The following is a 16894-nucleotide window of genomic DNA, read 5'->3' as shown; positions in this document are numbered from 1 at the left end:
TCAAATATCTTCGGACCATCTTGAAGGAAGATTTTCAGCCTTGCAGAGAAAAGCAAGTGTGACTTTATTTGTGCTTTTTTTAGTTCTTTGAGCAATGGAAGGAACTGTTTCCTTTTTGAAATAACAATTGAAGAATAGTCATTATCAAAACAAATGATGTTGTCCTTGTATTTAATAGGTGACCTAGACCAACCCATCTTCAAAACTATTTCTTTATCATGGGATGATAAAAATTTAACTATAGCTGACTTTGTAGAAATGCTTTTGGTATTTTTAAAGGAAGACAAGGACCTGTGAGCTCTTTCTATACCAAAAGAAAGCACTTCAGGGAGTTGTAAGATTTCTGATAGCCATGAAGATAAAAACTTTTCCAAGTTGTTTTCTTCCAAGTTATTTGGTAATCCAAAGATCCTGATGTTATTTCTTTAAGATCTATTTTCTAGATCATCTATTTTTTGTTAACAGCAAAGTATTTTGTTTTAGAAGAAATTCCAAATTATGTTCATTTTATTGTATTCTACAATCCATGTCATTTAAGGAAATTTCAATACCTGTAATTTGTTTCTTCTGGTGTTTCAGATCCAGATGTATTGTCTCCATTTGTTGCAAAGTAGTTTATTTAAAGTTATCTATTTTCATATCCATTCTGTCAAATGTTGTTGATAATTCCTGTATGGTAGTTAAAAGAGTTGAAACTCTTTTTTTAATACACAGTCCTGATGACAGGATTTAGTAAAGCTCATGGTGTAGTCAGATGCCTGAAACTTGTCTTTTGTAACTTTGACAGGAAAGGTTGTAAATAATTAAAATATTTTTTGATATTAACTAACTAAACTATGAAGAGACACTAAATATATAAAAAAATTACTATTTAGTTATACTCAAAAATTCCTGTCATAAAAGATATGAAAAGGCAGAGCAGAGAGAAAGTGCTGCTACTCAAGGCTCATGCTAAGCCACACCCCCCCATGAAATAGTAATTTTTGACTGATCTATTTAAATGGGTTTTATAAACCAGAACTGTAGGTTGCTTGTTAGGATCCTGATTACCTAGGTCATTTTTTTGCACATTAGAGCTTTACAAACAGTACATAATTTACCCTGTATCTGATACTGAATAGGTCAAGCTGTTGGAGCTGCTGATAGTAACAGCCTCTGATAGCATGTTAGATGGTTCATGATCCTTAATTTCTCTGTAAATGTTTTCTGTACATATTCTAAACTGAGACAGATCACTGGTTGTTAATTGTTAGAATACCAGATTATGTTCAATTATTGGCCTGATCATATATTTATTTAGTGCATGCAACTGTATAAGGTTTCTTGTCTCTATGATTGTAAATAACAGTCCAGTCTATTTCCCAGTCTATACTTTAATATATGAAATGTGTTCTTTAATGACAACCTTTGCCCTGCAGTTATCCCCAAGTCTTAAATACCTGCCAATACAGGATGGTGTATATTAAGCATAATTATGATGCCACTCCTTTTTTTCCATATAACATCACCTTGCCTTTTTTGTACCATTACATTTTAATCATGTGTCTATTGTCCATGATGTAATACTCATTAAATAATTATTCAGTTTCATAATATCCTCAGTGGTTAGAATTATTTGAATATAGGAATAGTACTTGGCAAGTAATCAACTGCAGGGACTTTAACATGCCTAGTTATCTACACCATTAAGTAGACACACTTAAAAGTGTGTGCCTCCTTTTATGAGTGTTTAAAAGAGTACTTTCTTCCTAAATCAAGGAGAACCAGTCATGATATCCATGGTGTAAATTTATGTCTACCTATCAAATCATCAAGACTAACCTTAAAGACAGAAAACAAAAAAATTTAAGTAGCTTGACCTGTAATGGTAACTCATTTCATAGGCTGGGAATATTTTAAGTTAGGAATTATCCCTACAATGATTTTTTTATCATGGATTCTGTTTTGCAGTCATCTGCATATTTCATTAATCAAGCTTCAGTTGACTTTGTTTTGGCCATGGAGTGTACATTTTTCTCTTATATTAAAATGTGGTGCTGCTGTTATTTCAATTCATTCTTATTGTATTTGTTTACTTGATTGTGGATGTTCAATAATACACAGGTATAAATCTATTTACAAACAGGCGGTCTGAAACTTGATGCAGTAATAGTACAAGACAGGAGTCCACATATTTCTGTTTTGTATAATCTGTCAAGTTTATAATTGGCATTTCTTTGATACTTTATTAATATGCATTACTTTATGAAGCTTGCTTAAAAAAATGTTCAAGTAAGAGCAAAGATTTTCCTTGCTTAGGTCAGCTGATATATATATATATATATATATATATATATATATATATATATATATATATATATATATATATACATGTGTGTGTGTGTGTGTGTGTGTGTGTATATATATATATATATATATATATATATATGTGTGTGTGTATAATATATATATATATGTGTGTGTATGTATATGTATAAGTTTATATATATATATATATATATATGTGTGTGTGTGTGTGTGTGTGTGTGTGTGTGTATATATATATATATATATATATATATATATATATATGTATATATATATATATATATATATATATATATATATATATATATCTGGGTTTACTTCTGACAGAAAGTACACTTTTTCAAATGGCAGATAGCTGACTCCACTTTAGCGAAAGTGTACTTAAACGAAAACACACTTTCACGAATAACACATTATCGAAAACCAAAATAAAATCATCAAATACTGCAAACACATTTTTGCAGGGGGACAAGCACCACTGCACCCCCCATGTGGGGGGCAGCGTCGCCTCCACACCCCCATGCTACATACACTAACTCCAAGATTGCACTATAGTGGAGAAAAGGATGTATTTCATTATCGTCACTGTACCACGATCTATAACAACAGGTTTCCTCAGCAGTATAGGTTCCCCTCCCATTACAAACCTTAACAAGAAAAACTCACTGCACCTGAACTACAACAAGATCCCTGAAATAGCGACTGTTCATCGTGAAAGTGTTGTTCATAAAAGTGCATTAACTTGTAGATGCATTTTTGACACACATCCCTTATATATTATAGCTTTGCATTGGTTAAGCAACCTTCACAGACTGCATTTAGAAGTGAAATGCCTTGGCAGGAGGTTTATATATAACTATTGGTATTAATGCAGTATGTTTGTTTAGCTGTATTCCCTTCCAAAAAAGCATGGCATTGCTTTGAATTTAATCCAAATGTTTTGCTTTAGAGGCATAGTGACTTTCTGTAAAGTAAATAATACAGTTATATAAAATAATACTTGGAATAACAGTAAATCTTTGCGGTCGCTCTGATATTAAATCTAATGTCCCACAGTCCCTCTCCCATTACTATGGGAAAATGTTCTTAAAATGTCCTACATATATTAAGTAACCAAAGATGTTTATTTGGTCTATCATTGCTCTTGTGGGAAATTTCATATAATATCCTTGTCAGCATTGTGCCTGTTATAGTTATGTACCTTATCATTCTGATCATATCATCCTACTGTGGTACTTATCAGGTAAAGCTCATCATAATTCTCATATAGTGTTATGGCAGAGCTTATTCTATGCAACCTACATTACAAGCTTTATAATTTTACTTTATTTTGTTTGTAGGATCAAGATTTCCTAGAAGTCTTATACCATACCTAGTGCAAATACCCTCAAATGTTATTTAATATGAAGCTAATGCTTTTGCATCTTGTTATAAGAATGATGAAATATTGTTTGATAGCTATGCTTTAGCTCTAATCATATCCTGACAAGGAACCTTGAATTATTTTGTTGTAATTAAGGAATATTTCCTTTCACTTAAGGCTGATATTTAATATTCTTCATTGTAATTAAAGAACATTTCCTTTTACTTAAAGTACATATTTTGCATTCTTCATTATGCAGGATGTTTATTCTTATCATATTTATTTATTTATTTATTGACATTTGTTGACCAGAAAAGTCCACTGGGTAAAACCCCATAGGCCCGGGGAGAAAAGCACCATTTACAAATCCAAGAACTATATAAGACAATATTATATATACAGCAAAATCCAAATTTTTTTATACAAAGTTTCAAAGATTAAAATACATCGTGTAAATTTTTTATACAGTTCTATGACATATGTGGTTTTCCAAAGATTGGTAATTTAGAGTGCAAATATTTACATAGTCTAGTTGGACTAGTATTATACCTTCTTATTAACAAAATGTTGATGCATGTCAACACAATGGCCCATTATGGCTTGATAATGAGATTACGAGAAAAAATATAAAAACAATATATAAAACGACATCATATTCACAGGGAAAGATTTTATTGACATTGATAGAAGACATCATATTTTGATGTGTTAGACATAGTTTAAGGTAGTTTATGGCTTTTTAAACAGTGGCATATTGGATTGTTGAGGAAATGATTTTTTAAAGTGAGTTTAAAGTTTTTTAGAGACTCGGATTGTGTAATAGATTGTCATATGTTTTAAGCATTTAGTAAATGATTTATTCATAATTCTTTACAGCACTATCATTTTTGGGCATGTTATTGCCCACATTAGTACTCTGTTTTAAGGGACATTTTTCTCCACTTGTGTACTACTTTAGTTATTGTAGTGAATGATATCTGAGTTATTCTTGCTATGACAGGTTTATTTTATTCTGCAAGAGCTATGCTTCCATTTTAATAGATCATTCAAAGCACAATAACGAGTGTTTCTTTTTCTGACATTGCTATATATGCCCACATTTATACTCAACACAAAAGACAATAGTGCTGTATATTTTACTAAGTCTCTAATGGAAAGGGCATTTGTCTATCACAACCTTTCTTCCATCTGGGCACTTCTGGATTAAGCAATGTGAGATATATAAAGGAGGCTCAACCCTTCTGAAGGCAGTATCTGGGCTGTAGAAGACTGCAGTGATACTTCATAGGAAAAAATAGTGATTTTGGAACCTTTGGGTGAGTATAGATAACAATAATGTGTTATAACCCAATGTTATGATTTACTGTTACAGAAACCTCTCCTTGAAGATCTACTTTCATGGTTATTTTATTTATTTACAATGGTACTGCCTCCTTTGACATCTTTTACAAGTATGCAAACTGCTACCAGTGTCAGCACCTGCTTCTTATATTACTTACTACATCCTTTGAAGTAGCGCATATATATATATATATATATATATATATATATATACACAACCTTTACATTCCACTTTCTAGAAGGGTTCATTCCCCAGTCTTCTACAGTATTTATGGCCATATGAAATAGACTACTGTGCCATCTCAGACTGGGTTACACATACATGTGCTTCTCCTGACAGTGCCAGCCACAGATTCATAATCCTCACTTGACTTATATTAATTTATTTCTTTAAAATGGGTTAATTAGGTAGGCATAATAATCCTGTAGGATTGCATTCAGCTACTGCCTGGGTTCTGATAGAAAAAAACCCATAAAACGCAGCTTTAATGAGCAAGGAGAAAGAAGTTTAATTGGGAAAATACAAAAGAAAGAAGGCATATATCAGTGAAAGAAAGTTAAATCAATACTTAGCAGTGTTCATTTTCTAAATGATGCAAAACAGTCATTAGTTCTTTCCTGACAGAAAAGACTGCAGGAAAGATTCAAAGCTAGTCTATGTGCCTGTTAGCCAAGTAATAGAAAACTGCAGGCTTTTTATTTTATGTTCTGTCATGTTAGTTGAAAGATAAGTTTAAGAATAAGTACAAAGAAATGGTGTCACCCACATTGTCAGTTCAACTGACACTTTCTCGTTTGTAGTGACATGGTCCATTTCCCAGCTGCAGCAAGACAGAAGAATGCAAGCAGGCCCATAAGGTCTGTACAAGGATGCTGGGAAAGTTTGTGTTGTAAGTATGGAAGTTGTAGGTGCAGCTACACTGAAGGAAATTGTAATGAATTTGTGTGGAAGCCATTCATTTTCCTTTTCCTTTATTGACAGGTGTTTAATGTACCAACATTGTCATTAATTATGTCAGATCTTGTGACCATGAAGTCATATCACTGAATATCAGAACCTACTTACAGAATGTCATTATTTTCACAACTACAAAAATGTATGCAAAGCCCAGTTGTACCTGAGCATACCATACATCATCATTTGCATTATTTTAGAGTATAACACAAATATACAACCTATACCCTCACACCAGGTGGCTGGGTATTTCCTGTATATATTATGTTGTCTCACAGTCATGCCTCTCAACCTGCAGACATTGAAAATAGGTACAAAGGCCCTCAAAAGGTAGGTGCATCCAGCCAAAAATCTGGAAGTCTAATTAGCATAAAATTTGAATACCAAATAGCACACAGAACTCTTCACACTTCCAGAAGAATCTGGGATACTTCTCAGAAACGCATGTTTAAAAACAGAGTGTGACAGAAATGATGGATAGATATAAGCACAACAAAAAGACAGTGTAAAATCTGCAAAATTCTACTACACAAGGTCATTTTTTTTCTTCTTCTGAAAAAGTGAAATGTAAAACATTTAACTTTTTGCTTTAAATTATCGGTTCCACTAGTATGTTGATCTTGTAGTGTGGTTTTGTGTGAACTAGACACGTGCTATGAGGTGGAATTCAAAAAATTGTGTAAAAGTGGTACATTTTCAACTTTTAACAGATGAAGAATTTCTTTGAGATAACTCTGTTTATTAGATTTTGGATTAGAACTGAGAGAAACAGAGAGTACTGAAAATAAAATTGTTATGTGTCTTTAAGAGATGTTTTTGTTCTTTTTCCTCTAACAGAAATGTATCAGTAGAGGGGAGCTGCTGGTTTCCTTGTCCTACCACGTTGTGACACAACGAATGAGTGTTGTTGTTCTCAAAGCAAAGCATTTACCCAAAATGGACATCACTGGTCTCTCAGGTAGCAGTTATTTTCTCTGTGCCTTGTGACAGTTGTAGAAATCAGTTAATAGAGCTGAATTATAGTCAATTATTATTGATTAATTACACTGTACTACTGTGTACATGTACGTATGTTTACATCAAATCTCTTTACTGAGGTATGTTTTTTACCATTGTGGACATGTTTTATTTTTACAAACGTTGAGCTGTATGTGCTCAAATTAATAGTGTAGGCATTATGCCATACATAATGACTGTTAACCTGTCTTGCAACTTTGTTATTGTGGATTTAATGTAACTCTGAAAATAATGTATTTTTTATCATTAAACTACACATTTATTGCTCTTGGAGCTTTTCTCCCTGGTCTCCACTGAAACTATGTCAGAAACTCAAATGGACAACCCAGTCAAAAATTAACTAAATAAAATAGAATAAAATAAAATAAAAATGCTGAGCATTTATTTGCAATTATTTCTTTGTTTACTTGTTTGTTTGGTGCTGTTGGGCCATTTTCAGAATCTGCCTGGGAATATAAATTTAACAAACATATAATCATAAACATAGTATTTAAAGTATGCACAGTATACAACACATATCACATGTATAATAGCAGCCTGGTATGTACAGTATTCCACATTACACTGAATGTCCATTTGAGCAAGGCAACAGATATTAATATCAGACAACCCGAACATGAGAAAAATACATATTATATGTTAAGCACTTCCATTTTTTAGTATTTATACTGTATAGCTTGAAGAAAAGGAGAGGTGAAAAAACCTCCAAATATTGCAATCTGTTGTTTAAAGGGGGTAAGAACATGTGGGCTGCTGGAAGAATTTAAAATGATTACTGCTGTTAGGCTGAGTGTGGGAGCAGAGAACATCGAAGTATCTAAGAAAGCAAGCATTTGCATTTCACAAATTTCAACAGATGCTTTTTCAGTTTGTTTCAATGTATAGCCTATGTCTACAAGTTTTCAGGGAGGCTGGCCGTGAGTGATTGCTAGTGCTTGGGAGTTAGCACAGAGAAGATATGGTCACTCCATGCAAGCATGTTTTGAAGCATATGAAAAGATAAAACATTTAGAGGGAGTGACTTAAGGTTGTATTGGGTGTAGCCAGATGTTAGACTACCTGTGATCAGTGGAAATGGATATCTTTGCAAAAGTTATGAACTGACTGATTTTGTTATACACTATCTGCAGGGAGTATCAGTTTTCCTTTGAGGCATCAGCAGTACAGGAGAAGCTGTTTATAGACTGTGCAAGTAAAACCCTTGTTTATAGACTGTGCAAGTAAAACCCTTGTTTATAGACTGTGCAAGTAAAACCCTTGTTTATAGACTGTGCAAGTAAAACCCTTGTTTATAGACTGTGCAAGTAAAACCCTTGTTTATAGACTGTGCAAGTAAAACCCTTGTTTATAGACTGTGCAAGTAAAACCCTTGTTTATAGACTGTGCAAGTAAAACCCTTGTTTATAGACTGTGCAAGTAAAACCCTTGTTTCAGTTGCTGCTCTACCTTCTGAGGTCAAGAAATGAGAAATTTTCCACGCTAAGATTTTTTTTTTCCATTTGTCATTTATATTTGGTCCAGCCATATCCTACATCGCTGAATTTGCTAGCAGAATGGGCATAACTGATTTGGATTTCCCAGTCATGTGGTGCACATATATATTTTGCTAGATTCCAAATAACATGGCTTTAAGTTTTTTTTTTGTAGTTAAGAATAGTGGTTTTAAGTTTTTTTTTTTTGTAGTTAAGAATTAGATGCACATGACTTATTATAAATCTTTGATTAAAAATCTTGGTTATAATGGTCAGTGTGATATGAGAAAGAGTCAGATAGTCCTTGCATTAAATGATGTCCATTTCCAGTGATAACAGATGTCAGTCTGTCAAATGGAATTCTAACTTCTCTCCTTACTTATCAGTCAGCACTGGGGTACCCCAAGGCTCAGTACTAGGTCCATTCCTCTTCAACGTTTTTATCAACCGGCTTAATACTGCCACCAACAAGCCACTCTAATTCAATATGTCGATGACTACATTGATCTGCTCCATCATTAACCTTTGTCACCTATAGAGCTTAACTCAAGAAGCATTCAGTTCCATTGAGTCTTGGCTCACCAACAGCCATCTACTACATAACCCCTCAAAAGCTAAACTTCTACTACTTTTACCAAAACAATTTTGTCCAGGTACTTCTAACTTTGCTATTACTTATCTGAACAATACTTCAGTTGATGTGGTTTCATACACAAAACTGTTGGGTATAACTGTTGACAACAGTCTTAAGTTTGACCTGCATATCAGCAACAGCATAAAAAAAAAAAAAAAAAATAAGATGTTGGGCATGATATATAGGGGTAAGAAATTCATCTCCAACTCCGCAGGAGTAAACCTTGCCACCACTTATCTCTTACCCTCCCTTCTATATGCTTCCCCTATTCTAATCACTTTTCCCTCAAAGCAAAACTTAGCCAATGTTATAATAAAATAACTAAATTTGCCCCAGGCCAAGCCAATTACTCTCACCACTGCTGTGCTCTCAAGTCCCAAAATTGCCTCAAACTACCCCACCTTCTCACCTTTAATCAACTAACACACAAAATACTGTACAACTCCTCATTTTCAAAAACTACATCATCACTACTTCAACACTTTATTCCATCCCGTGACCTATGCTCTTCTTACAAGTATCTACTATCTATGTACAAACCTCAACGATCTAGCAGTGTTAGTCTGTACTCTCACTGTGTTGCCAAATCATGGAATAGCATTCCAGAATCAATCAGACTTATACCCCACTACTATTCCTTCAAGTCTAGGCTGAAAGAACACCTAACCAGTAATTGGATCTGCCCATGCTCCACGCCATCTTAGTACTCTTTTCCATTCCCTTCTCCCCAGCCTTAACGGACTTTTTCTTGATCTAGCCTACTTCCCTTCCTGCATTACCTACTTTGTAGCCTAACCTTTCTATAATTCCTTAATCTTCTAATTTTCCTTCTCTCTGTTCTTACACTAACCTTTATCTGTCCCAGAAATTATGACTGAAATTTGCTACCAAGGTATCTTGCCAGAAAGTGTATATTGTTTATACAACTTATTACTTATCCAGTAATATATATATATATATATTTTTTCATGCATTAAGTAATATATATATTAGGAACTCTCTTCTATATTCTGTGTAATGTATGCTCAGCTTTATTGCTTGCTTCATATTTGCTTATTTTCTCCTTTTATTGTGTCCACAAACTGTACTCCTGTGTGATTGTCTTAGTCTTTGTAACCAATGTTGATTTGTAATAATGTTTTAATTGTACGGTGGAGCTTTTCTCCCTGGGCCTCCGCTGAAAATGTGCTCATACCCAGTTGGATTTTCTCGGTAAACAAATGTCAAACAAACAAACAAACAAACAAGCAAATAAATAAATAAATCAGTAAAGGCAGAATGCAAATGAGAGCAAGATATGTACTGGTAGATAGTGAATAATCTGAATGAATAAAATTAAAGCAGAAATAACATTCAGTAGCTCATATTTGCCTTGTAAAAGTCAGTTGTTGTTGTGTCTTTTCGACTTTTCCCGGTTAGGGGTCACCACAGCGGAACTCAAATCTATGTTAACCTTTTATTGTAAAAGGGAACAGAGATTGTGCTACTCTGTGCTTTACATAATCATGAGAAAATTTAAATGTGAACACCCACATATTTTTTTACCAGAACCATACACAGTAAGTAAGCATGCATAAATTTCACCGTGTTTTTATATATGCATATGATAGCACTGTAGCATTTCTCTGGTTAGGGCTGAGCATTGCTTTTAGAGTTCACGTGATAATGCTAAACTGAGATTATCAATGCATATCCAATTTATGTAAAAATATTCTGTACTATAAGGTGGCTATGTAAAAAAGTTGTTAAATAAGGTAGGAAACGTGAATATAGAGATATTCATCTTTAAAAAAGTTGTCCTTTCTGTGACATAGAATAAAAGCTTAGCATACTTTATAGATAAAACTCCGAGCCCACTTGGCACACAAATTCTAATAGGATTCCATCTTTGGTTACAGAATGAATTCTGAATGCCTCATCATACAATATTTAGTAGTTCAGATGTTCTGTTCTTGCCATTCAGCTTTGAAAAAGAAATGCAATGTCTTGAGCTTCATTGGAAAAAGTAATTGCATTAAATATAAAGGGTAATGATTGCCACAGAGACTGCAGTCTTAAGAAGCCTTAATCCTGATACAGCCACTAATCTGACTTAACAGTTTCTGCTGTGTTTTTCATATATTTAGTAAATAAGTGCAAGATGGCATTTGTCATGTCATGCTGAACTCTGGGAGAAGGCAGGCACTGAATTGAAAACATATCTGTACTTATAGTACCTAACTCACTCTTGGATTTGATACAGAAATTAACCAGAATCCATGAAATGTATCTGCTTAGTGTGATAATTGCCATCTAGGTCACTACAGCAAGTTCAAATTAACACATGCTAACAATCAGCAAGTTGACAACAAAGGAAGGCATTTCTAAATTTTACTCTGCACATAGCAATATATTTATATAAATGAAATAATAAACGGAACAACTGGCAACCAGAGTAACAGAAGAATAAATAAACAAAAACAAGCTCCTTAAAACAATAGAGAATTTATTGTAAAAAACGAGCACTTTCATCTCACACTTGATCAGATACTTTCTCAGAATAAAAGCAAGCGAACAAATGACACCTAAGTTGTTGTTTGTCTTTCAGCTTTTTCCCGGTAAGGGGTCGCAACAGCGGAACTCTGGTCCACTAATGATTGGCAGTAGATTTTTATGAAACGCAGAGGTGCCAGCTCAATGCCCAACCTTCAACGAAGGCATGCCCATTTACACACACATGTCTTTCGTACGCTACCCAACCGCGGGGAGGACATGCAGACTCCACACAGAAGGCACTCCCAAGCCAAGCCAAGAATCGAACGGGAGAACCTTTATGACACCTAAGTGCAGATTTAAAATTCACAAAAAACAGTCAAAATTGTTCTTCATTGAAGAATGAAAAGCTGTATGCTCAAAAGATGGAAATTTCCCTGTTGTATAAAGGATACTTTAAAGTTATATTTTCATTTATACTGGATAGGAGTCCGGCACAGCTGTTGTCTTGACCTGTGCTGTGTCACTTAGGTGACACCTAACAGGAGCACTGAGTAATGTGATATGAAGCTAGCATGCATATGCTGCTGTGTCACTTAGGTGACACCTATCAGGAGCATGGAGTGATGTGATATGAACCTAGCATGCGCATACTGTTGTGTCACTCAGGTGACACTTATCAGGAGCACTGAGTGATGTGATATGAACCTAGTACGCAGATGCTGCTGTCTCACTTAAGTGACACCTATCAGGAGGTCTGAGTGATTTGATATAAACCTAGTATGTACATGCTGCTGTCTCACTTAAGTGACACTTATCAGGAGCACTGAGTGATGTGATATGAGTCTGGGATACATATGCTGATATAAGCAGTGCAGAAGTGTGCACAGATCAGCTTGGGACTACTGTGAATGAATCATACCTCTCAACCTCTTAGCTCAAAAAAATCTGGACAAAGCTTAAAATAATGAGAGGACAAAGGCCCAAAAATAAGGACAGATGTTAAGTATTGCTCTTATCAACTTAGACAGTTGCTGAAATAACAGGATTTGTGTTAGCATGCATTTTCTGAAGGGTATGAACATTGAAACTCAAATGTATGCCATTATTTAATGATTGCAAATTGCAATCCTCTGTGATTTGCCAGAAAACCACATTTTTTATGAGGAACAGACCAAAAATGTGAGGTAACATTCTGGACACTCTTCAAAAATCTGGACAGTTGAGTGGTATAGTGCATGTGGAGACACTCATACTTCTCCATGGTAGCATAATGTTGCTGAAGAGAGCCACTAAGGAGAAACATCTCCATGGGAAGGCTGCACCACTGGACTTACTGGCTGACCCACTCAACACCCAAATAGAGTATGAATGGGTCAATGGGGACCCTTGGGCAGGAATGATTGGTCCATAGAGTTCTCACTTATCTCAGCGATGGTAGTAGAGATATTAGGCAGGATCTTGTGGAGGTGGGTAGAGTGGGAAATATAATGCAAGGCTTCAACAAATTAATAAAGAATAAGCAAAGTCACGTGTTAAGTGACAACTTAGCTGCTTACAACATTGATTCACTTTAACAAGTACATGTATAACATACCCAGGCAGTATTCAGAATACAAGACACTTACAGAATGCTTCACATGTGGCATCCAGATCCTCCGGTGGTGGTACAGTGCATCAGCTTTCAGGTTTGTTCTAATTCTAGACTACAACACTTCTAAACAAGTATTGTATTGCTTTGTTTGTGCATCATTATACTGTCATGGTATTACCGTCTTTCAGTGTGACATGCACTGAAGAATTGCATTGTACCATGATTGGGTCACCACTATAAATCAGCAGTAAATTCATAGACCACTTACACTATACCTAGATTGTACCAATCTTGCAACAGCAGCAGCATTACTTTTTATTAACACATTTCAAACAATTCATCCATTTCTTGTTTGAGAATGTAAGCAGTGTGAATCAAGGATGTGTGGTGCTATATTATTAACAGAACACAATCTGTAAAATAAAGTATATTATTTATAAAAACATTTAATGGCAGTCAAACTTTTTAAGCTAAACATTTTTTTGATGTTCAAACACATTAGCAGAAAACATTTTATAAAATAAGGGACATTATTTATAAAAATATTTTGTCAGTAAACATTTTTTTTTTTTCTATTTACAGTTGTTAACTAGTAGAGTCTGAGTGGGCGTAACTCCCGTTCAACAGTGGACCAAGCGTAAAACCTCCACATTTAGAAAAGGCATGTGTTGCATTTTGAATATGAGACACAGGAATACAGAGCATTCAGAAACAAATCCAATAAATGTTACAATGCATATGGGAAATTAAAACTTCTAAGGGTGGAAATATAAATCCAAAAAATACAAATCACAGTAATGAATACCCATGGGTTTAGTACAAATTATGAAGAAAATTATTGAAATAATAGAGTAAAAAGTAGCCCTTGCAGCAATATTTAGATTGAGGGGAGAAGAAAGTTAACAAGGGAAGGAAGGGCAATTACATATTTGACAGTCTAGGTGGTATGATTTCATAGAATTGCTGACAAGTCTGAGATTAGGGGACTTCTGTTGTATAACTTTATGACATAATTTGAGTAAAGTGATGCACATGATGAGTTGTGTCCTTTTATGGTTATGGCCATACCTTTGACTTTAGCTGAGCTCAGAGTGGAAATGTTTAATTCTGTAAGCAGACCTGGAGTCTTAGTTTCTTGTTAGTTTTGTTGACACCTCTTATGAAATGGAGATCAAATTTTATATTGTTATTACTGGTTGCTAGTAGTATAGTGCGGTGTAGTGCGGGGGACTACATCAGTGTTGGTATTAGTGAATAAGGTGATTGAGAAGGCTTATTTGTGTGCAGAGTTTTGCTTGAAGGTGAAGAACAAGAGTTTGGTCTTTTTAAGGTTGAGCAAAAGTTTAGAGTGGTCTAGCTTTGCTTCAGTAAAGGAGAACTCATCTTGAATGATGATTCAGAGCTTCAATAAGTTGTCTGCAGAATAGAGGAGGGTAGTGTCATTGGTGCATTGTATTAAAGTGGCTTTACTGGTGGTGGAGGTTAGCTCATTTATGAAGAGATACAGAAGCAGTGGTCCTAAAATATACTCTTGAGGAATCCCAGGGGCTACTTATAGAAAACCGGAGTGGGAATTTTGCCATTTAACACTTTGAAGCTTGCTATATAGTAGCTGTTGAACCATAAGAGTGAGTTTGTGGATAGCCCAATTGTATCAAGTTTGTCTAGCACCACAAGATGTGAGACAGTGTCAGAAGCTTTGGACAGATTTAGGTAGCCTGAGGAAACTACATTACCATTGTTCTTATGCATTACTATGGTACTAAGGAAGGAAACTAGAGCAGAAGTGGCACTGTGGTTTGAGTGAACTTAATTTAAAAGAAAGATAGAAAGTTGTTGTCATTAAAGTAGTGTAGAAGGTGGTTGTTAATATATTTTTAAGGATTTTTGATAGGTGTAGAAAAATTGCTATGGGCCTGTAGTGACAGGAAGTATGATTGTTTCCAAAGGTAATGGATGTAGAACTCATTAAATGATCTCTTAATCATGATGGAGATTCGGTATACCGGACTATCAGTGATGATTTTAATATATTCACATGGAAGATTTTCTGAGGCCAGAGTATTTGGTTTTAGCTTCAGGAGTATTTTTTTATTGGGGCAGTGTGTATTGGTTTGAAGGAGAAAGAGCTGTATGTTTGAAGACTGCAACAGTTGGAGGTATTGTCTGGTTATTGGGTTTTGAACAAGGTTGTTATTGTATTTAAAATGTGTTCTTGAATTTTTAAGCAGCATTACATTTTAGTTGGAGGGTTTTCTAGGATGTAGAAGGCTGTTTTTTGTGGTCCAAAAGGATTTTGGACTGTTCTTGTAGGTTTCTAGAAAGTCATAACAGAAGTTCTTTTTTAACTTTTGTAAGTTTACTTTTTACTTTTGTAAGTTTACATACATGCTTATAGCTTTGGTAGTTTTGATATTCTTTGTGGGCTTGTCATTTGCACCATGCATTGTTTCTTTTGTACATGAGTTGTTTGGTGGGTTGGGTCAAGCATGGAACTAGAACTGACTTTACCCATTTTCTTCTGATGGGATCCTGATGACTAAGAGTATTGAGAAAGGCAGACATAAACGTGGCCTTATTAAGTAGTGGTACAGGTTTTAGGTTGTCACAGACATGTTTTTTTCAGAGTAGAAATTAAGATTTCTTCATTAAAGTTCCTAACATTTCTTACTGTAATGATGATAGTGCTTTTGTTGTATTTGTTGGTTTGTTGGAAGGCATAGTTATTTGGGTGATCACTTAAATTAAGATATCCGATAGTATGCCTGCTTGGGATACTTTTTTGACTACTGGTTAGTATCTAGTAAAGTGCAGACTCTTTGAGATTTTATTGAGTACTACCTCAGGTAATGATAAGTGCTTTATAATTATATAAACTGAAAGTAGGACACAGGGAAAATTAGTTAACAGGTGGCAGTCTATACTGATGTCACCAAGTATGATAGTTTCTTGTGTGATGTTGGATAGAATGCAGGACAATATGTTTTCTAAGTTATGATAGTTACTGTTGGGTGGAATATAAAGTACAAAGATGCATAGATTTTTTAGGTTATTTTAGACCAAGACTGGTTATTGGAAGTTCTGTTTTATGAAAGTAGGAAATAACTAAGTATTTGAGGGATACGGTTAAGTTGTTTAGATAGATTATATCTAATCTTCCACCTGTTCTGGTGTTTTGATAGAGTCTATAGATCTCGTAGAGCTGTTCAGTGCATGTTTTCTCAATGTGAAATGTATTTCCAATTCAGAGACTGCTGTAGCACCACTATGGTAGGACAGCACCAACAGATCGCATTATACCAGTCTCGCTGGAGAAGGCTGCATGCCAATGTGGCAATACGGGGATGTAGCTAATGCTAGGTAGTCATATGTGCATATAGGAGAAGTGGATCAGATGACAAGGGAATAACATTCACAGATTCAAATGAAGGCAACAAATCTGGAGGGATCTCACCTTTTGCTGAATTTACTTATGAACTTATGATGTGTTATAACTATACAGTATAACCAAATGTCAAGTAGTGTGTGTCATGTGGTGCGTGTGTGTGTGTGTGTGTGTGTGTGTGTGTGTGTGTGTGTGTGTGTGTGTGTGTGTGTGTCAGGTTGGACTTCATTACAGTGGGAGCAGAGGTGCAGAAATCCTGAACCTGTGCATTTCCAAAAATACTTGCTACATCCCTGATTTTAACAGTGAGTTTGAAATAGATATTTGTGATTGAATGGGTAGGTTGCCTTTGTA

At 34.8% G+C, this 16894-nt stretch overlaps 1 protein-coding gene across 2 annotated transcripts in view; it reads left to right on the top strand.

The window, feature by feature from the left end:
• SYT11 (synaptotagmin 11) overlaps positions 1–16894 on the top strand; it is a 369439-nt gene that overhangs the window by 341051 nt on the left and 11494 nt on the right. Inside the window, exon 3 of one of the 2 annotated variants that reach the window (XM_044080157.1) lies at positions 6804–6924. In XM_044080157.1, coding sequence (XP_043936092.1) covers positions 6804–6924 — 121 coding nt within the window. Of the gene's footprint in view, positions 1–6803; positions 6928–16894 lie in introns of both variants that reach the window. The other variant, XM_044080156.1, reaches the window with a different exon arrangement.

Source organism: Protopterus annectens, chromosome 8.part0, assembly GCF_019279795.1.
Source record: "Protopterus annectens isolate FY-2018-M chromosome 8.part0, PAN1.0, whole genome shotgun sequence".
Taxonomy (NCBI): Eukaryota; Metazoa; Chordata; order Ceratodontiformes; family Protopteridae; genus Protopterus; species Protopterus annectens.
The sequence above is the reverse complement of the archived record's forward strand: the minus strand, read 5'-3'. Positions and strand labels throughout refer to the sequence as shown.